Genomic DNA, 22,866 nt, shown 5'->3' with positions numbered 1-22,866 from the left:
ATAAGGAAAATAAATATATTACATCCAGGATAGGAGTACTGTGACATTGAGTATTATTCCATAGTTTGGCAGGCAGAGGTGGGGAGGTCACTCGGCTACTCTGAGCCACCAGCAGCCTCGGCCCCTGCTGGTCCACCATAGTGACTTGGCTTCATCTACAAACTTGCAATAAATATCTGGCCATCATTTATTTTAATTCACTCCTTTCTTGCTCAGATGGAATGGATTCTTAACCTTGTAGGACAAGGACACCCGCATGCTGCCTGCCTTGCCTTAGCTGCTAAATTATTCTTCATTCTTCAGGGGGAATAAAAAAAAAAGGGGGGGAGTCCAGCGTTGCTAAAACTGTCAGCTCCAATGAAAAGCACGCCTGAAAACGTTGTCACTGAACCCCTGGACAAGGAAAAGAAGGGGAGTGGGCAGTGAACGACAGGGTGAGAGAAGTGGGGGAGAGAGAAAGAAGGGGGAAGAGGGGGTAGTGAGCAGCCTCCAGAGTGATTTATTTGCCAAATCAGGACACAATGAGTCGATTATGAGTCCTCTAATAAGAGAGAGTGTTTGGGGACCCACTAATTGGGCATGATTGAGTTGCAGTCTGGGAGCCGGGCGAAAAGGGAACCTGGTCGGCGGCTGTCATGCAATCATCAGCTAATCAGAGCTTTGAAATTAAAACTGCGTGTTTAGGGTAGAGGACGGGATAATGGCAGGGACCTGCCAGGGCTCTGAGGCTGCCTGAGGAGGCTCCTACAGCCAGTGTGTTTGTCTGTTTGTGTGTTTATATGTACAGTATGTGTGTGTGCAGTGGAGAGAACATGTTATTGTATGGGCTCTGTGTTTGTCTGTTCATTTGGGGCCTCTCATCTCTGACTGTGGTCTGTTTTGGCCTTGATGAGGACAGTGAAGGAGCTGTAATCAGCCCAACCCTTGTACCAGGACCAGTATTGTGGCTGTGTACATGTGTATTTCCAGGTTCATGGCAAACCAGTTGGTGTCTATTAAAATTTAAATGCAGAGAATACATAGAATATAATCACCCAAAACTACAAGTGTATAATATTTTGCACAGAAAAATCTAATTTCTGTTTAATATCGGGAGCTTAAACCTGAATATTTGTCAGAATATTTTTGTGACAGTGAAAATGATTTACTGCCTTTTGGTATATATGGTTCAGTGTTTCACAATTAAACCTAACATAAAATGACAGTCATTGAAACAAAATTGACTGAATTCCCAAAGCCTTTTGGAATTCACTTAAATTACAGGTTAATAAAATTCTCTTAAACAACCGTCTTCTGAACAGAACAATGTTGAATTATATTCCGGTATAACTTGTAACCCCGTGTTGTCACTAGGGGGCAGTGTTTAGCTGTAAAATGGCGAGAGTAAACAGACGGGGCTAATTGATGTCAGGTGCTTCCTCGAGCTCTGACGGTTGATAGAGTTAAAATAAATATGATAAATAAATATAACAACAAAATTACAATACAATTAGAGCATCTGTATCAAAGGTAGGAAGTGAAAAACACATTAAAAGAAAAGTAGTACACCTTTTTCAAACTTTATAGCTACTGTTGTGAAATTTCATTACAGTTTTGACGACTTATTCGATATTCAACGAGCTAATTTTTGTGACAGTTTGACGCAGTTAGCAAAAACTGCTATTGTCTAATGCTAAATGTTACACAAAGTTGAATACTATTCACAAAGCTTTTATTAAACATTTAAAAGTTGTTGTTCTTCTTCTTCTTATTATTACTATTTTAATGTTTAGTAATACCGACATGTAAGTCCCATGGTTGTTCACAGAAAAGCTCTCATATGAAAATAAGCGCAGGAAAACGTCGTCATTTCCGGTTCAAATTTTTACAATAAAGGTTAATATTTCTTATTTTCTTTGGCCACGTTAGGTTTGTAGTTGCACTGTTAGAAATTGACGAATTATGTGTTGCACGTTGAATGTAGATATAAAACCTTTTTAGAGGCGTTTAGAGTAGTTTTACAAGTGATGTTTAAAATTAAGTCTTTTTAAATGTAAATTAGTAAAAAAAAAATGTGATAGCATAACAAAACCATGTAAAACATAACATTTATTTAAAGTAATGTAATATTTTTGTATGTTACAGAAAACAAAACCTGTGTGGAAAGTGTGCTGCATAATATTTGACTGCTATCAAACCAGTAAGTAATCACAATGCACCCACTGTCATACTAATGATTTTAAGGAACTGGTTATATTGTGATGAAAATAGTCATGGTAATTTTGTTGTATGTACTGCAGATTCATGCACCCATATCAAACAATCATTAGATTTTAAGCAGTATTATAAAAGATGTTTACATGTATTATCTCCCTCAGTAACAGTCACATGGTTTCATGGTTATCTATTTGTATCCATGCTGTTGTAAAAAAAAAACAAAATCAAACATTTAAACTCCAGTTTAAGTTAAATTTGTAGACAACTGTTTTTTAAAAATAACTTTTATTTATTTATTTTCTCAGAGCATTTCTCTATAGCTGTGATTTAAAATCACCCGCCAAACAAACAAACACAGTCCTTTCTTTTATTTCTTTCAATCTGTCTAAGGCCTTGTCTAATTGTAAATGCGTCTTACATCTAAAGAGGCCCTCACTATAAAAATCTGAAGTGGGTTTAGGCATAAATGGGATTAATTCCCAAAGAATGTCCTTTGCTCTTCCTCCCATAATTTCATTTGCAGGGTCCACAGGATGAATAGCCAAGCAGGCAGTGATGTGGAACTGGAGGACAGGCCTTGCGGGGCCTGTGCTGCTACACCGCAGCCTTCAGGTTATGTTACCTTGATAATGTCACAGCTGCAGGAACCACACCGCCCACCGTACAGGACACAGGAAATCCAATTATCCGCCTTCTAATGTGTGGGAATTTTACGCTCTCATTTCTTAGACTCAGGCAGCAGCTCTGCCTGGGGGCAAACCCACCTAAGAAAGATTTCTAGGATTGTTATTCCTCATGTATTTATTTTTGTATTTACAGGGAAGGATGTCCACATGTATTTTGACTTAAATCAATGTAATGACAGTTTCCCCAAAGCAGATAAAAACAGCACTTTAACTTAATGTAATCCACTATTGCTTCAAATTTTAAAATCTAATATTTAAATTCACAAATGCAATAACTTCCCTGCACAAACAATATAGAGTTCAACTCACACAGGAGAAACATTGCTTCATCCAGGAGTCAGCCAGGTCTTTGTGATGGCTGTACATGGGAGCAGGACCCCCACCTGCCCAGACCCCGACTGTTTTTTGATTTAATTAAAAGGAAGAGGGTGCATCAATTTCAGCTGCATGGCGGGGAGATGACAGTACACAAATTGAAAGTAAGCATCTCAGTGGAGCAGGGAGGGGGCCGGCCCATCATTAACATGGAAGACAATTCTGTGTGCAATGTAACAAGATTAGAAACATTATTATCATCCAACCTCTAGACATAAAGCCCTGCCATGTAGAGGAAAAAACAATCTCAATAAGGCTCTGTAGTCAGGACAGAGGGAGTGTGGTTGTTATATAAAACTGAATCAAATACCTGCATAGGCAAGTGTTTTTATACTGTCCGTGAAAATATGTAGCTCATCCCTTTGGGAGGTCTCATATTTTCAGATATTCAACCCCACCAGCAGTGATTATGTATCTCAGGAGTGATTATATATCCCCCCTCCTGCTGCATCTCCATTAAACATCCAGTGTTTTAGTGACGGGGTTTGCTTTCACTCCAATCCCAAGGAATGTGAATGGGCTCTGAGCTCGAAGAGAAGCCCCATTAATGAACAGTAAAGACAGATGAGTCTCTCTCTTGCCAAGCAGGTTGCCTCAATTGGATTAGTGAGGCTGAGATTGCGATGGATAGCTGTCTATGTGCCAAGTGGCCATTAGCTCGACCAATATGCCAATATGACGGTACACAAAAACAGGCTCAGGATTCCCCTCAGCGATCTCAACACTCAGACTGGAGTCAGCAGCTGATTTCGAAAGCATTAAAACTGTACGCACATACTAATGAGCTATAAACATTTATCCACTGTGATAATATGAAGGTTAAGTGGTTGATTTAATGGCTGACGTCTTTAATTTCGAGTGGCACCTGGGCTAGTTTTCCATGCTGCTTTCATTGGAGGAGAAATACAAATATTACTATGTAGTACAAGTGATCTGTCAATGGCTGTCACACTGTACTTTATGAATGGAAAGCTTCCCGTTCCTGGCATGTATCAGAGCGAGGTGCCGTGTTTTTCCGAGGCTGATGTCATGTTCTCGGCGAGGCGGTGATGGGCACAGTAGATGTCAGTGGACACCAGGGGCCCCTTCTCCAACCAACTATACAAATGGGCATGAGTGTGAAGAGCTGGGGAAATGTTATCAATCACCCAGCGTCCCAGCGGAGGAGCTGCTGGCGTTTGTGTAGAGAGTCCCCTTCATACTGATCCGTATAAAAGGCTGTGTGATGTATTAGAGCAGATGAGCAGGGGCCAGCTCTGACACATGACTGACAGCTCATTTGACAGCCTCGGGAAAGTGTGCAGGGAAGTTTCAATCTAATCTAATGCTGCTGGAGGAATGAAATTGTGGTGTGAGATTATGTTTACATGTTACATCCCCTTTAGGACAACACAAACTGAATGGGATGAATATGATGTGGGTGACCCCCCTGAGTCGAGAAGGTAAAGATGGAGCCAGGTGCCGCGGTGGAGTCCCAGCTGAGACCTTCTGACCCGCGACTCTCCTCTCAATCCACTCCTGTCCGGTGAATCAGGTTTGTGAAGAAAAACAAGAAACTGAACCCCGGCTTGATGCCATTTCTGTGGGTAAACAAAAACATTTTTGTGTCATGCATTATCAATCAGCTGTCTGCTGGGGCTTTCCAAACAGGTAATCTGTGTCATTCAATCCCTCCACTGCAGGAGCTAGGTCCTCCTGAAACTGGAGAGCAACAAAACAGACATTAATATTAAGTGAAAGAGAGATCAGATTCTCTTTGGACTGCTCTGCTTTCTTCATAATATCTGTCTGGGCCACCTGCATTTTGAAATCAATATTACTTCTTCTGTAGTATAAGATTTCACTCAAATATTTACTGCTAGGCTGCGATTTCTTACAATAATTGTCACATTTATTGGCATTGTATTTAGAGCCTTAGTTGACTAAAAGCTTTCAAAGGTCACAGAAATTTCTTAATTACACTGGAAATATAAAATTATTTTACCAGAAAACTATTAAACCCCAGGAGACTTAAACCTCCCAACTCATCCTCCCATGATGATCAATCATTGCAGGCTAATTAGCCGTTTTACAGCTATAAAAAAGACAGTCAGCTCTTTTTATTATGCCCTGTCTCGTTCCCCACAATTATGGTCTTTTCCTTTTTTTTGTCCTGACTTCTGAAAGTTATTAAAAACTTCTGCTACACTGAGGAACAAAGCATCATGTTTCCAGATGAGACGCAGCAGGATTTCTTCCCCCTCTGTCCAGTGCATTTTATTCGTAGAATGATGTCAGCAGTTGGCCCACAAGCATTGAGTGTCAGCTGCTGTTTTTTTCCATTGAAGCAGACTATCCTCAGGTGCTCAGACCTCAGACAGGCCTGCCGCTGGCCTCTAAGCAGCCCAGTGACCACAGAACCTGATCTCACACGATAAAGCGGCAGTGTCTGCCAGGTCTAAACTCACCTTCCCCAAACATTTCCCACTTCTGCTTCCTGTGACGTGCCTTTTCCTCTTCCTTGTACCTCTTCCATTTGTGTCTGCACTCCTCGCACCCACATTTCCCCTCTAATACCGCCAAAGCTCTGTGAATGTCCGTATTGTCTAAGTGATCATTAAAATTTATGGAAAGCTGACTTCATCCAGCTTGCTAGGCCGCACTGGCATAAGTCATAATTATGTGATGACACTGTAAGACAGAGCGTCCACACCGGGCCATCTTCTTCCAGGCAAGTTAAATGATATAATTAGCCCAGTAAGAGGTGAACGCTCTGGATTGGATAAGTTATTAAATGTTTGGATGAACCTGAGCTCCATTTCCCTAACTATCACTGTCTTCCTCTCGCTCCAGCCCCTTCCTCCCCCCTCCTCCCTCCATTAGCCCATTAGCAGTTATGTGATACTATATGCTGATGGGGCAGTGGACAGAGAAAGTGGGTAAATTAAGCCTGACCACTGCTTGTGTTATGGACTGCTCTTATAAGGTGCCACTGAAGGACACGGTAAGACTCAAGAGAACAGCACATCGCTGAGGGACGCCTGATGGTACAGAAATGTGAGCTCAGCTGAGTTTGTACACTTGAAAATTGTCACTCTGACCTCTGTAATGTTGGGTGCCTTCATTAAGAACTCGTACATTTCTGTTTTTACATCACTGAGAGGGGTTTTACTGTACAACAAACACAGGTCAGATGGGCAAAGTGTCAGGTTTAACCCTTCAGATTGCTCAATTTGTCTGCAGTTAAGCTGTAATGGAAGGCAGTGCACTGAGGTTGACAGGGCGCTACTGCTGGGCCCTTGAGCCTTGGTGTATGTGTGCGAGTGTGCGTGTCGTGCTCCACCAGAGGGTCTCACCAAGCATGACTGCGTGTTATTCACACTGACGAGTTCCACTGTTCACTGTCACCTCTCATTGTGAGAGGAAATAAGCCTGTGGAGAAGGCTGCAGCCAGAGGAGGGAGGAGGACAGAGGAGCCCCCCTTTACAACCCCAGAACAAGGACTAGTTTTTCTTGAAAATATTAATCTAAATCCAACAAACACTTAACAGACAAAGGAGGATAGTCAGATGAAGTGTGCTTCACAATCTGGTTGTATTTTCCAACACATTCTTCCAGACAGTGGTAGAGGCCTGGCTGCGTGTGTGGCCGTGTTTCGGGGAGGGGGCGGGTGTGATGGTGTTTGATTTGTTGTGAAGACTCGAGCAGCAGGACTCGGCAGAGTCCAGGTTGGCCCAGCAGGCCCGCCGAGAGTGACACTTCCTCTCTCTGTCTTGTCCTGTAGAGAGCCCTGACAGCAGGGACCTGGGGCTGAGCCGCATCCCCCTCCCCTGTTCATCATCACCACAACCAACCACCCACAGCGGGGCAGGTGGGGGGAGAGGGGGCCTCGGTTATCTGTGTCACCCCACTCAGCTCCCCACACGCCAGCTCTGTCTTTGGCCCCTCTCCAGAGAGACCAAAAAGCTGGTTTGCCCCTCTATCTCTCTCTCTCCGCTCCTTGATTGTTTTTGTTCCTGCGAGCAGACAAATAGAGTTCGGACTCTTAGAAAAGAACATGCCGGCGCTCATCTGATCTTACTGCCCTAAGGAGCAGCCGGCCTGAAGGGCCAGTGATTGGAAAATTACAGAGCTGCTCCAGCCGTATTGTCAGGGAGTCTCGGCCAGACTCTTTTCTATTCTGCTGAAGGCCATCAGCTGAATGACCAGTCATGCTCTTTCCCAATGCATCCATCAATGCTGTAGAGTGATTGGCTATAATTAGATCTGGATTATTTGTGTGGTTGGTAACTTCTTTGACTGTGATTGCCGTGTACAGGGTATGGCTATTAAAAAAGTGAGACTAATGCATTAATGCAATTTTATTGAACATAAACATAAACATTTTGTCTTTCTCCTTCAGTATGCTCTCCTTCTGCATCAACACAGAGCTGCATTCAGGTCTTCCACTGATGAAATGAGAGCAGTAGGTCTGCTTCAGACCGTTGTCTCAGAACCTCAGTCGTTCTATTTTTAACTTCTGACACAGACTCAAAATGTGCTCCTCTGACCACAGATTTGATCTTAGGCAAAGAAAAGAAGACACAGGGTGCTAGATCTGGTGAATAGGGTGGATGATCAGTTTACCAAGAGCACAGTGTGAGCTGGTGTGTTGTCTTCATGAAGGATGAAACCATTTTTCCACAACTGTGGTCTCTTTCTTCTGACTTCAGTTTTTTTTAGCACCTGTTTGTTATAGTGATGATTAACTGCTGACCCTATTGGATCCCACTCCCCCAAAATTAAACCTTTAATGTCAAAGAAAACAATCAACGTGGCCTTGAATTTGAACTTGCTTTGTTGTGCTTTTTTTCATCCTTGGTGACGTTGGTGTTTTCCAATGCATTGACTGATGTTTTGTCTCTGAATTGTATTGAAAGATCCAAGTCCCATCACAGTGCATCACTCCTCACAAAACTTTTGGGTTTCTTTCAGTTTGTTCCAAATGTCTCTTGCTTGTGTTTTTCCTTTTGATCATTCTAAATTTGCTGAACTGTCTCTTTATCAATGAGATCATTTGTGCTAAAACTCTTATACTGAGTCATCAGTCATTTCAAACAATTTGTTTAACTTATTGAATGTTTTCAGAAGTTTTTGATGTGCACAGGTGCCAGAGCATTCATCGTCTTGGTAATCCTCTCTGCCTTCACAAAATCTTTCATGCCATTCAAACACATGTGCACGTGACATTACGTGTTCCCCTTACACCTCAGTTAATGTACCAAAAGATTCAGCTGCTATTTTGTTTAGTTTTACCAAAAATTTAAAGTAATGTAATGCTCATCTTTGAGCTAATCATTTTCCAACACCTTAGAAAAAACGTGCACTTCAATCAGCAGTGAACTAAAGACGTCAATTATTGGAAACTTACAGCAGCTGTGTGTGAAAACTCAACCTTTTATATATAACACTGGGCATAACTGTGAACCACATAGTTTATTCTCATTAGTAGGGATGGGAATTGATAAGATTTTAGTGATATTAATGTCATTGTAGACTCTGCTTATCGATTCAATTCTTTATCAATTACCTTATCGATTCCTTTTTTGTTAATTTTCATTTTGGAAAAAGACTACATATGTTTTTCTCTCTGAATACTGAACAAGATATATGCCACCTTCAGTGAGAGTCAATGACAAGCACACTTCAACTACTGGCTATGATAAACAGTTCTGATAACTAAAAATGTGAACCATCAGGTGATAGGAAGGAGAACATGCTAGAACTAGTGCTGTCAAATGATTAAGATTTTTAATCAGATTAATCACAGGGTTGCTGTGGATTAATTTAGATTAATCATGATCAAATAACATTCATTTTTAATCTATATTAATCACGTTTAATTTTGCAAGCTTGGGGACGCATTAGCCAAAGTGCTAGCAGAATCCCTGACGAACGTTTGCCCAGCTAGAACATTTACTTTTTTTTCTGGTTGGTTAAAACAAAATGACCTCTGGATTTTTCAATCTCTGAACTTGAATTAGAATACAATCCTAGTGTTGTTTTTTACCAGATAAAACCTTAAAATAAATATAATGCTATAGTCTCTGGTCCTACATCTCTGGGCATGTAGAAATGAAATATCTTGTGCCAAATTAACTGTTTTTTGGCAAAAAGATCCATGTCTTGCATAAAATCACTGTTCAACAGACGTTTCACGTTGCGCTGCTCGTGTCATTTTTTGTATATTGAAGCCACACTTTTGACCGCTTGCCAGCCTGTTTTTGTGACTGACCACCATGTTTGTTTCCTCAGCTTCACTGTTCTTGTTCACTTCACTGACTGCCTGTCACGAGGCTGTTTTTCAAGGCATGTGGAAGTAAGGCACTGATAAGGGAATCGTTGAGATTAAACATAAATGATGATGATGGCTTGAACCATTTGAAACCAGTTCTCAACTTCCCGGTTCTCGATTCCCATCCCTACTCAGAGTGCAGAAAATATTTAATGGCCATACCTCGTATTAGGACACAGAATACTAATGCTTGTTGGAGACATCTTTCTGGCAGAGAACTCCGTTACTAAAATGATCCAAACTAAATTATTCACTGGTCAGCAAAATTTTGCTGTCGGACAGAAGAGACAGATTTGGTCTCTTGGTCAAAAATACCTGTTGCAGCTCCAGAGTGATGTTAAAGCTGCCCATCCCTGTCTCACAAGTGGCTCTCTGATAAGTGATTACAATTGTTGGGGAAGGAGGAGTAAAACAAGGGCCTTGTCAGCACAGACCCTCCAGATTTGAGGTCAATTTCGCCTCCTGATTGCGAGTGTGTGTGTATTTGTGTGTCAGTGGGGAAGGGGGAGACTGAGTTTACTGTTGCCTCATTGAAGCCGTCATCATCACCTGACGAGCAGGGGTTGAAGCCTCTCCCTCAGTTTTATCCTTTTGTTTTTCCCCTCTCCTTTATTCTCTCCTGCCTCCCCCCTCTCTCCTTCTTTTCTCCCCCTCATCCCTATCTGTGCTCCTCTTCCACCCCTTTGGCCCTGGCCCTCTGCCTGCTCTTTCGCTCACCCCCCATGTTCGCAAATCACTTCTTCCCGTGTCAGCAGGTAAATTGTTTTGTCCTCCCATTCCCTGCTTTCATTACCTTGTGTAAATTAAGCGATATGTCGTCCACCGGTGCGCGCCAGAGCACTCACTGCGCCAACGCCAAAATCATGAGATTTGGCATAATAAATGAAGACAAACTGGCAGTAGCAGTGCTCCTCTCTGCGCGGGCTCGCCTTCATTATTCGCTTAACTTGCCGGAGAAAATGACTTAACCCTGACCTGTGTATTTCGTCCCATATTCACTCCAGATAAAAGCCTTTTTACAGCGCACAACAATTTATATTCCGGCAAAGAGGCTGCTTTTCTCTGTCAGTTTTCCAATCTCAGCTCCTGAACACACGTCATTAAACTTGTCTTGCCTTCCTGTATTTGTCCATCAGTCCTTCTTTTTACATAAAATCTGGCAGCATTATTCTGGGATTTGATGGCACCCACTCATTTTTTCCCCTTGGTATGTTTGATTGGAAGAAATATAGCCGTGCCGTGGCTATCTCCTCTCCTCTGTGGAATCATGCACTTGATGAAATAGTGTTCCCCCAGCAAGAATAATAAAAACAGACTTGTGCATTACAGGGGGCTCTCAATCTGCCAGCCAGGCTGAGCTGAGCGAGAAAACCCACCCTGCTCCTGACAGATTTTTATAGTTATCCCAGTAGATAAATGGAAACGGGTGACCAGGCTGAGGAAGGCCACTGGAGCCAATCGCTGGCTGTAGGGCTGGACAATAGCAGGAGGTGTGGGTGAACCTTAAACACTCAAACGCAGGAAAGTGGGAGCTTGAACCAGCAGAGATGTCCTTTTGTTTACTGAAGAAAAAGTGAAAAAACAGGAAATACTCCTGGCTGTAAAAAAGAAAGACTCTCACATAAGACCAAACAAAAATGTGTTAACTTTGGTTCTTTAAGTGGGGGAGAGTTAAAGCCACACTTTGGTCTAGCTCCACTCAGAATGAAGTGTACCTGATAAAAAGAGTGAATGTCCTCTGGTTGATGGGTGTTCCCTCTCCAGTTTGAAAGAGTCATATTGCTCTAATGTAAAACTCACTCAGTTCAAATGTCACAGCAACTTTGCATAAAGTCTGTCTTAGCTGTTACTGAACAAAACCTGAGTAAGTTTGGTTACCAGTTTTTGTTTTGGACTTTGCCATCTCTGAGATAAATTTAATAAAAATGTAAAAACCAGTTGTAGAAGGGCTGCGGCAACAGATTATTTTTACAATTACTACCTTGATTTGAAAAAAAAAACATACAACACTGCAATGGTAGTGTATTCAAAAAATGTGTTTTTAATGGGATTTAAAGGGGTAAAAAATACCCTTAGCGACACAGGTGGGACTATTTTTTTAATCAGTGAATTAAAGACTTTAAACCGATCCTCTCTAACAATAACACACACGAATGCACAAATCAACAATACAGTAGTAAATATGACTCAGTCTTAACACCCATTTTAATGGGAGATGAAGGCATGTTGACAGTAAAATCAAATATATGGGTGTATGTCCCCTCAGGACTTCCATGCATCATAGACTTTATGTCACTAACTTTTTCTAAATCTTTCTAAAAAACAGCTCTGTGACCCACTTTTGGGTCCCAACCCACCAGTTGAGGACCACTGTTCTAGCTTTGTGTTTTTTGGTGATAGCTCTTTCTGAAGAGCCTAAATCTTGTGAAAAAGAAGAGCTCCATTACTGAGGGTTTCAATCTTATTTAGCTTTCAATAATTTGCTTTATCTGGTGAAAAAAGTCTCAACTGACTGGGATTTCATTTTTGATTTATTTTCCCTACCATTATCAAATCTAAATGCAAACATACCATACCTTACCTACATGGAGCAGGTGTGTTTTTAGTGAAATATGTGATGTAAAAGTGGTGGGGTTACACGAACGTTGCAGAGTTCCTCTGTGGATGTTACCTGTGGATTCTGGCCCTAATCAGACTTAAATGGTGCTTCTTTCCACCTTACAGAGGCTGATTAATCAGCCAGAGTGAGCATGCTAATCAACCTGAGCCCTATTTAGTCTGCAACCTCCTCTTCCTCCTCCGTTCAAAAGCACACATCATGGAGAGCAATGCAGTGCTGAGGAAAAGCACAAATTGAACATAATGATGATTTTGTAGGAAGTTGAAGAGTGATTAGCCTACACTTTGAAGAATTTGTCTTTAAAAAAAATCTTTAAATGTTATTTCTGTCTCATTTGATGTTTCTCGTGTGTAACTGTGTTGCATTTACAGACCTTAAAAACAAAACACAAGATACGGAAAGTAGTATTGATACAGTTTACCAAAAGATAGCATTTCACCTATTTTACCCATCTACATGTAGACATTTTCCTCAATTTTTTTCTTTTCTTTTTTTTCTCACATTTTTAATATTAAATAATTAACTCTTTGACAGACTTATGTCTATATCCAGGTATTTAAAGAGGGTTAGATATGGTCTGTTTAAAGGAAATTAATGCTTTAATTTAATGGTTAAAAAGGGGACAAAGTTTGCGTTTGTTGGGGGGATGTGTTGCTTATAAAAGGAGGTTTACAAATAATATGGAAAGAAATTGAGGATCAATTTATGTATGTTAGATGTCTAGCTCACATTTTGAACTTATAGTTTGGATTTGGTTTATTTTTGTCATGCCATTTAATTATTTTCTTTTCTTAAGGAACAGTCATAATCATTATATAATGATGAATGCATTACAGTAAGGTGCAAAACATTTTTCTTGTCAGTTAAAAGCTCATTTTATCCTGTGATTTACTTTAGAAAGTTATCTTATTGTCGATTCGTCTCATTCAAAGTAAAAAAATTCAAGACTTTTATTTAATGTTGATGATTGCAGCTCACGAAAATCAAAAATCTAGTATCTCAAAATATTGGAATAGATTGATTGATTGATTGTACTTTATTTACATGTCATGCACAAAAAGTGCCCAACCCTCATGGGTTTGTAAGACACCAGAAATACATTTGCTGTATTTTAAGATAAATTTATAACAATTACAAAGTTGTGTGATCTTTTCCCAGCTCAGTAGTAAACACTCTGCCTTTTCTCCCAGGCGTTGCAGATAAAATCTGCTATAGCAAAGGTTCCTTTTCTGAATATTGTTGAAAAGTCCAATTTGCAAAGGTTTCGTGAGCCTTCATTCTCTAACTCTGTTCAGTCCACACAACTGCAATCATGGGGAAGAATGCTGACCTGACTATTGTCCAGAGACTATCACTGACTCCCTCAACGAAGAGGGTAAGCCACAGAAGGTCACTGATGAAAGGGCAGGCTGTTCTCAGAGGCTGTATCAAAGCGTATCCATGGTAAGTTGACTGGAAGGTTAAAGTGTGGTAAGAAAAAGAGCACAGGTGTTACAGAGGAGCTCTGCCTTCAGAGGATTGTCAAACAAGGCAAATTCAAGAACTCTGGGGATCTTCACAAGGAGTGGAATGAGTCTAGAACCAGTTTATCAAAATCCACCACACATAGACGTGTCCAGGGAATGGACTACAGGTGTCGTGTTCCTAGGTGTCAAGCCAATCTTGAACCACAGACAACATTATTAACTTCTCACCTGGGCTAAGGACCATTACTTAGTGGTCCAAAGTCCTGTTCCAGATTAAAGTAAATTTTGAATTTCATTTGAAAACCAAGGTCCCAGAGTCTGGAGGAAGATCTGAGAGGCACAGAAACCAAGGTGTTAGAAATCAGGTGTTTTCATTTTCCACTGTCAGTGATGGTTTGGTATTGGTGTTGGTCCGCTGTTCTTTATCATGTCCAGAGTCAATGCTGTCAGCAGCCCACCAGAACATTTTAGAGACCTTCATGCTTCCATCTGCTGAGAAGCTTTATGGAGATACTGATTTCCTTGTCCATCAGGACTTGTGACCTGCCCATAGGGAAGCCAACACTACCAGAAACTGGTTTGCTGACCACAGTATTACTGTGCTTGATTGGCCAGCCAACTGACCTGAACCCTACAGAGAATCTCTGGGGAAATGTCAAGAGGAAGATGAGAGACACCAGACTCAATACAGACAAGCTAAAGGCTGCTATCAGAGCAGCTTGAGCTTTATAACACCTCAGCAGTGCCACAGACTGATTGGCTCAATGCCACATCACATAGATGCAGTAATTGTGCAAAAGGAGCCAACCAGTTACTGAGTGCATAAATGAACATCATTTTCTAGAAGGTCAACATTTCTGTATTATAATTCCTCTTTTTTCATGGATGTTTTGTGATATTCTAATACTTTAAGATATTGGAGTTTTAATTTTCATTAGCTTTAAGCCGTAATCATCAACATTAAAACACAAAAAGTATTGAAACATGTCACTTAAAAAAAAAACTTAAAAAAAAAACCTTTTTCATGATATTCTAGTTTTCTTTAGATGCACCTGTAGAGAGGGGTTGTAATCACTTATTGATCTTTGTTGAAACAGTTGTAAATGTGTGTATTGCCCATGAGCTGTGCCTGATACGAAGTACAAGTCAGGGATTGAAACCCATCATATCAAATGCATCCAAGTATGTGTAATTTCCAGGTCCTCTGTTGTGACTTCCTTGCAGTTGACTGTATTAAATACTCTTTACTGCATTTAAAAGCCCAATCAGGTCTACATCAGTCAATAAAAACTCTGACAGAGATCATTAGAAGTGCAGAGAGCTGTAGTAGTTTGAGCTGGGCAGCTTTGTTCCGTGCAGGGTCTCCTCTGTTTTGAAAGGACAGGGAAAAGAATGAGCCAAATAAAGAGGGAAAAAAACTCAGGAATCCAACTCATTTTTTACTGTATGAAAGTTTCACAAGGTCGTTGGGAGAGTCGTGTTAACACAACACCTGAATACAGATTTGTTTCCTTGTTCTACAAGTCACGGAGCCGTGAGTCTTTAAGCGATCATTATTACCATACAAATAGACAGATCTATTTAACAACCCCCTTTTTATCGCATAACACTTATTCTTTAGTGTTGCTCCCTGAAAGGCACTGAAATGCGCCCCCCCCCCCTCTTTTTTTTGCAGGGAAATCGTCTCCGGGTTGATAAAAGCTCAGAGCAATAGAAGAAGCAAGGCTGACATCTTCTTAAGAGATGATAGGAGAGCCAAATCAAATAGGATGGAGCAGTCACTCTTTTCACAGATAGGTAGCTCATTTCTGGTGGCTGAGAGTTTGCATCCCTAGTGGCGCTCTGCCTGGGAAAGATAGCTCACTCGGACTCCATTCATTATTTCATTCCCTGCCTCCTCTTTTCACATCTTAGCTACTTCTTTTTCTCCCTTTTTTGCTTTAATGAGTTCCCCTTTTTTCTCAAGTGTTGATGACAATCTTGGAATTTAGATTTAGAGACAAAATGTTTAATCACAAGCGTTTTTCATTTGTGGAGAAGAGGCAAAAATCAATTATTTCTATTAGACAATGCTGATTGGAAATGAATGGAAGTGGTAGCGTTTTGAAACAAAGGCTCCATGGTGGCAGAGATAAGTGTCAGTCTGGCCCCCCTGAGGTGCAATATGTGGCTCGGCTTAATAAGCAGTTTGCAAACATTTGCCATTAAACCTATGCAAAAGGTTTACCATGCCAGTTTTAATAAGTCAGTAACTGTAGAATATGGGTAAACAATTTAACACCGTAATAAAGAGGCAGTGTCAATTATAAAGCTTTTTTAAACTATTTTTTTTTTTACCTTGATGAAGGTCTGTGTTTATCACTTTTATCAAGTTTTGCCATTAAAATTTGAGTATATTTTTCTCAGGGATCCATGTCATTAGTCCAGGAGGATTTTCCACAGTTAAAACTTCTTTGTAAGTTGCAGAAACTTTTCTTATTCACTATTTACAGCCAGGCCTAATCAATCAAGCCCACGCTCTGTATGATATTCAGCCTGGCACTTCCTGAAGAGCACTTTGCTATCACACCCGTCACATTCTCCACAAATCCCTTTGAAAATTATTTATAAAAATTAACTTCTCTTGCTAAAGGGCTCATTGAAAAGAAGAATTACATGAAAGATAAAACACTTTATCACCAGTGAAAGACTAGACAATGTACGTCGAGAAATTGGGAAGATGGGAGAAACAATGAATATTAAGTGCCAAAGAATCTAAAGCTGCTGACTAAATTGAAACTGTATATCCTGAGGGGGCAAGGTTTCCAAATTGCTAATTACCGCTTCTGAAAAGGGGCCGTTTCAGATATGTTTGCTTGAGAAGGGCTCCCACTTAATGAAGCAGTGGCTCAAGTTTTTTTTTAATATTCCCTCTCTTCAGCTTTCAGGACTCTCCCCGGACTTTCCACCCAGGCCAGAACAATGGCGGGCCCAGGAGCCCAACTTCCCCACAGGCCCCGACGAGAGGAGGCCGGGGGCTGGGTACTGAGGGAGCCGCTCAGCACGCTGAAATATGGACGCGACAGATAAGGTGGCAGAGGCACAGAGAGGCCCTCTCCCAGGGGCCCAAGGGGAAATTTGCAGTTATTAAGAGGAAGATGAGAGCGATTAAATGGCTTTTGTGCTCGTTTTCACAGACTTTTATTTTTTATTATTTGGGCTGCCTTCATCTGAGAGATGAAAGAAGTGCTAAATGACTTTCTGTTTCATTCAGCTACACTGCAGCTTTGAGAGACAATTGTTCATTACTGACAGTTGTTACATATAAAACATTTATTAATACACTATTGTTTTAAAAGGTTCAGAGGTAATAGAATTAATGTAATCTACAACTAATCATAACTTCTACATGGGGCTGTGTTTCATCTGAAGATTACACCTTGTCACTTATATTTTACATACATGTAGATTAGTTCACAAGGTAGAACTTTGTCTTTTGATTTTTATTACAGCTTGGCAAAATAGCTTTCATTGGATGGGTTTATTGAAAGTTTAACTTACAGTATAATCAGTGGTGTAGTGGTGCCTAGAGAAGTGGGTATACTCTTTCTTTGCTTTTGAAGCGACCAATTCGGCAAAGGATAACCGCTCTGTGTTACAAACAAAGACATGTAGGAACATCTAGCATATTTTTACTCCTAAAAATGGGCCTTAAATATCCACTAATTGTCGATTCACCCTTCTGCTTCAGGGTGAACCAACTATAGACTAAGACAACTACATGTGTATGCATTTTGAGTGAACTATTCCATAATTCCTAGAAGTTCTTGGGATGATGCATAACAAAGCCATTCTAAGAAAGGGAATTTAGAGGTGAGTATACTCTGTGAAGAATGAAAAATACAGTGCCTATAAAAAAGTATCCACTCCCTTTGATGATGAACATTTTATTGATTTTATGAATCAATCACGGTCAATACAATTTGGTTCCTTTTGACAAAAAAATATAAATGTCAGAGTGAAAATAGATTTCTACAAATTAATGTCAGTTTAATAAAAATAAATCACGTTTAAAAAAGGTAACTGCATACATTTTCACCACCTTCAAGTCAGCATTTAGTAGATACACCTTTAGCACTGAGTCTATGTGGATAGGCTTCAATAAGGCTTGTACATACTGAAAATTTACTGCATTCTTTTTGCAAAACTGCTCTGGCTCTGTCAAGTTGCATAGGGATCAGGTGTGAACAGCCTTATTCAAGTCCAGCCACAAATTCTCTATTGGACTGAAGTCTGGGCTTTGACTTGGCCACTCCAGAACATTCACCTTGTTGTCTTTAAACCATTTCTGTGTAGCTGTCGCTGTGATCTTCAGGTCATTGTCTTGCTGGAAAATAAATCTTCTATCAAGCTGAAATTCTTGCAGACTGAATAAGATTGTCCTCCAAGATTTTCCTATATTTTGCCAAATTCATTTTACCCTCTACCTTTACAAGCCTTCCATGGTCGGCTGCGAGAAGCATCTCCACAGCATGATGCTGCCACCATCATACTTCACAGTGGAGATGGTGTTTTTGTGGTGATGTACAGGGATTGGTGTTTGCCACGTAAAGTGTCTTGTCTAATAGTCAAAGAGCTCATTTTGGTCTCATCAGATCAAAGATTTTTCTTCCACTTGACCATGGAGTCTCCCACATGCCTTTTTGCGAATTCTAGTCGAGATTTAATCTGAGTTTTCTTCAACAGTGGCTTTCTCTTTGCAACTCCCAAAAAGCTTTGACAGGTGAAAAGCCAGGTCAACAGTTGTTGTATGCAGAGTTTCTCCCAATTCAGCTGCTGAAACGTGTGGCCTTCTTGCATGGTAACTCAGTGAGGACGGCCTGAAGTAGACAGATTGACGTGCCATATTCCTTCCATTTCCTGATGATGGATTTAACTGAACTCCAGGGATGTTCAGTGCCTTGGAAATGTTTTTGTATCTATCTCTGACTTGTACTTTCCAATAACCTTTGATCTGAGTTGAATGGCATGTTCTTTTGTCTTCATGATGTAATGGTAGCCAGGAGTACTGATTAACCAGTTACTGGACCTTCCAGACACAGGTGTCTTTAGACTAAAATCACTTGAGACACATTCACTGCACTCAGGTGATCCCAATTTCACTAATTGTGAGACAGCTAGATCTCTGTTGAATTAGGACAGAGAATATTTGTGCTGTCATCTGTATTACATATTTTCAATTGAAATTACTTTGTAGAAATCTGTTTGACTTTGACATTAAAGCCCCCCCCATAAAACATCCCAGGGGGTGAATACTGAGTATGTTATCCAACCTTTAAAGATACAACAGATAAACACAGAAGTTTTTTACAAACTGTGTCAAATATTTCTTGAACTGGAAAACTAGGTCTGAAGAGGATCCAGTGACAATTAAAATCTCTAACATTTCAAGTGAAATGGTTATTTCTTTATGATTTGCCCTCTTGTTTGAGTGTTTTACACTATTTAATCTGAATTAAAACAAATAATCATTTCAAAGTCCCCCTAAATCAAAGGGGAAAACAACTCAGAAAACTTAATGTAGTATTATATTATTATATCAGAGGAAATAAACTAGTACATGTCATTTTAAGTAAACAAGTTATTTTTTTATTTGCGGGGGTTTACAACAAGTGATACTGTACGGTCGGTATGACTGGAAAAAAAACTACGACGCTCTACGGGTAAATATAGAAAACTGCATACTGGCTTGTTTTCTAAGCCTTGTTGTCACTGGGGGGAAATTTAAACAATTTATCTGAAGAACACACAAATTTTGGTCCTTATCTGCACGTAACACTCCGCCGAAGAGCTGGGATGTTTTGCAGGAGCGTCACAGAGACGAGCAGACTTCTGATTGGCTGGAGCACAGGGCGGAAGTGCGTCTGCTGTCCCAGCTGTGCCGAAACAAAACAAGACAAGCTGCGACTGGTGAGTGCTCAAACAGTGGACTGTGTTGCCACAGTTACATAATTCTAACATATTTATAAAGACCTATATCTAAGGAACGTTATTCTTGTAAAAATGATGTGGAAACCGTGTGTTTGTGGCCTAGATAGTTAACAAGAGAAAGGTGTGTGCGTTCATGCTGCCCTTGTGCTGAGCTCACGTGTAAAGATGTTGTTATGTAACAGCCTGCACACAGCTCAGCCTAGCTCTGCTGTTGTAGCCCTGCAGGGATGCTACACAGCGTACAAGGAGCTTTTTCATTAAGTTATGAAGAAGCTTATTGTGTGGATACAATTTTGTATTTACAGAGCAAAATGTACCGTAAATATTAGCTCACATGCTATTGTAGAGGTACACAGTCATTCCCGACTCTATGGATTACAACTGCAGAAGATAAGAACGGGAAATGTTTAAAGTCGTTTATCGGTAGACTATCGATTGAGTAATCAATATTAGGGTCTTATTGTTTAGAGATTAGCCTGTTGGATATGTCATCTTAAATTAAGGTTCAACAGCAATGCACAGAAATGTAGGCCTGTTTGTGCAAAGAGGTAGCTCTTATTGCGGATGAAATGCCTGCTCGTAATTTGAAGTTGCTATCATCCCAGCACGCCCACCCCCAGCATTGCCCTCACTTTAAATCTATTAGAAGTGTGTAAAATCTTAAAATCTTACCACTACTTCTACCATCAGAGAAAATTAAAAATGACCTTGTCCAATCTAGATGCTAATTTGTCGTCTCTTGGACCTGTACCATAAAAAATGGCTATTGTTATTATTTTTTTAAATTCTTATTGGTTGTGAGATTTTTCAGGGGTCTTTTGCCTTTATTTGGATAGGATAGCTACAGAGAGACAGGAAATATGGGATGAGAGAGTGGGGGAAGACATGCACCAAACAGCACCAAGACCAGTAGCCATTCCTGTGACCAGTGCATTGAGGACTACTGCCTTTGTACATGGGCACCTGCTCTTCTACCTGAGCTAAACTGGTGCCCAGGAGTTTGTTATTTTAAATTTTTGGATTTAAACGAATAAATTAGCTATTGTCAGGGGCCTTACTGCAGCATGTTCGACCAAGGATTGTTATATAAGGTGTAGTAGGTGTACCTATATTATCTAGATCCACCAAAAAAGGTATCTTGGGCATCTCATAAAATTTAAAGTAGGTGTATTTCTATGATATTTTTGGTGGACAAGAAGAGATGCAGGGTCCACTTGAGCCCGACTTCTCCTGTGGGCTTCATCTGATCAACCTCATATGTTGTGTTGAGCTTGAAAAGTTTATTTGCCTCATGCACATCATTCAAATAGTCCTGCCCTTTCCAAATGCTTTGTATGGGAGGTTTCCCAGATGAATTGGCAATATATTCATGCAATGGGTGTATATATATATATTAGTCAATCTGATGTGTCAGGTTATCTAAATATGCTCAAAAACAAATAAAACTTTGCACTTAGCTAAGGTGGTGGAAACTTGATTTTAATGTAGCATCATATCTTGTGTTCAACTTTGTTCTTGTCATGACTTAGATCCATTGTAAGGTATCTTATGTCTTTGGTTTCCAGCACCATGATGGATGAGCTGGTGCAGGACCTGGTGTCAGCTCTGGAGCAGCCCTCAGAGCAGAGAAAGCTATGGGAGGAAATGGTCCTGAGTCCACTGCAGCGACGCCGGCAGATCCGCCGTCGCAGAGGCCGCAAGCGCTGCCGTGAATCCACCCTCTATTCACTGGAGCACAGACGATACTGGATTGAGGCCTCAGAGTCCAGCTTGGACGAGGCTAGAGCATACAGGGACAACTCTTCTTCAACCATCGCTGTCTCAGTGGCAAACTGCAGTGACTCTGATGATGTGACCTCATCTAGCCGATGGCGCTCTGCTATGAGAGGCCCAGTCAGGACTAGACAGCCCTCCTGGCCCGAGTCTGACTCCTTTACTGAAAACAATCCAGGACGGCAGCTTAGGAGACGGAGAAAGGTCAAACGGATGACCTCGGACATCACAGTTACATTGCAGCAGAAGTTGAGGGTTTCAGGTGTAGATAGGAGGCGGAGACACAGGTCTTCTAGGATTCGGCAACTGTCAGGGTCAAAGAAGAGGACTGATGGTTGGGTGAGAGCTGACCGTCAGACTGAGGGAGGGAGACGGATGGGAAATGAGTGCTGGAAGAGGAAGATGACCAAGGAACATCGAGATGCTGCGGATGAAAATCTGTCTGAGGGGTAATGTTGAATTTGAGGATATGTATTTGTGATTTTCTCCTCTTTTAGTTTTATCTCTGAAACTCAAACCTCATTCATTAAAATACAGAAAAAAACACACCCCATTTGGCAACAGTACATGTTTATAGACAGATATTAGAAACATTATGTGCGGAAAATAAGCAGTTGCAGCTTCCAAATGTCTAACTTTGACTTACAGTAATTCAGCAGCCAAATGTTAACCTCATCATTGTTTAAAGAGTCAAGATTAAAAGCATGCCGGAGAAGGGGCTCAAACCTCTAAAAGCCCTTTTTACCCTTTAAATTGAAAGTTACAAAGGCAGTTAAACCCGTAACATAAAAGTCATGGGCATAACTACTATCAGACAGAAGCAATTAAACAAGGCGACATTTAAGATGATCTATACTGCCTGTCTTCATGGAGCCACTTGTCAATATTCAGCCTGTCCTCAACCAAACCAAAAAAAAAAGAAAGAAAGTATCACAATCATACCAGTCCACTTTAAAGTATTGAGCTGACATTAAAAATGAATGATAGAGTCCCTTCATCTTCATCTCCTATAGCTGAAATGATCACCAGGGAGGGATCTTTGATAGTTATGCCTCCGGGCATCTGCCAGCTCATTATTTCCTTTCGAGAAATATTGTCACAAATAAATAAGTGAGTTGGTGTGCTATTGATTTGTTTTGAAATGAATTCCTGTCTTGAGCTGGGTAATTAAAGCTGGGCCTGTCCCAGTGTCCCAGAGTGCACCCTCTTGTGTGCATTTTATTTAGTAAAACTAATCCTGGCTGTAACAGGCCGCAGAGAGGAGACTATTTTGTCTGGCAAATATAAACCATCAACACCAAAGCGTCTAGCCCTGTGTTGCATAAAAATGACACCAGTGTGATGATTAACAATAGACCCTTCTACAGGAACATCTCAAAAAATTAGAATAACATGAAAAAGTTCAATATTTTTCATCACTCATTTCAGAAAGTGAAACCCATACATTATTTAGACTTATTTCACATA

The 22,866-nt window shown here is 40.6% G+C and overlaps 1 protein-coding gene and 1 long non-coding RNA gene across 3 annotated transcripts in view; both read left to right on the top strand.

Moving 5' to 3' along the window:
- Window positions 1-1,403: 1,403 nt before the first annotated feature.
- LOC121526750 lies at window positions 1,404-16,796 on the top strand. The gene is made up of 4 exons (XR_005993338.1): window positions 1,404-1,509; window positions 2,125-2,179; window positions 4,643-4,791; window positions 16,577-16,796. It is a non-coding gene; the product is annotated as an uncharacterized LOC121526750 (long non-coding RNA).
- A 2,652-nt stretch (window positions 16,797-19,448) lies between these two features.
- The window catches only part of LOC121526700 (G patch domain-containing protein 2-like), a 40,021-nt gene continuing 36,603 nt past the window's right edge, over window positions 19,449-22,866 (top strand). For both annotated transcript variants that reach the window (XR_005993332.1, XM_041813388.1), the window contains exons 1-2: window positions 19,449-19,605; window positions 21,192-21,848. Coding sequence is in view for 1 of the 2 variants with exons in the window: in XM_041813388.1 (XP_041669322.1) it covers window positions 21,196-21,848 (653 nt within the window). In the remaining variant the exon portion in view is untranslated. The remainder of the gene's footprint in view (window positions 19,606-21,191; window positions 21,849-22,866) is intronic.

Source organism: Cheilinus undulatus, linkage group 18 (assembly GCF_018320785.1).
Source record: "Cheilinus undulatus linkage group 18, ASM1832078v1, whole genome shotgun sequence".
NCBI lineage: Eukaryota > Metazoa > Chordata > Actinopteri > Labriformes > Labridae > Cheilinus > Cheilinus undulatus.
The sequence above is the reverse complement of the archived record's forward strand: the minus strand, read 5'-3'. Positions and strand labels throughout refer to the sequence as shown.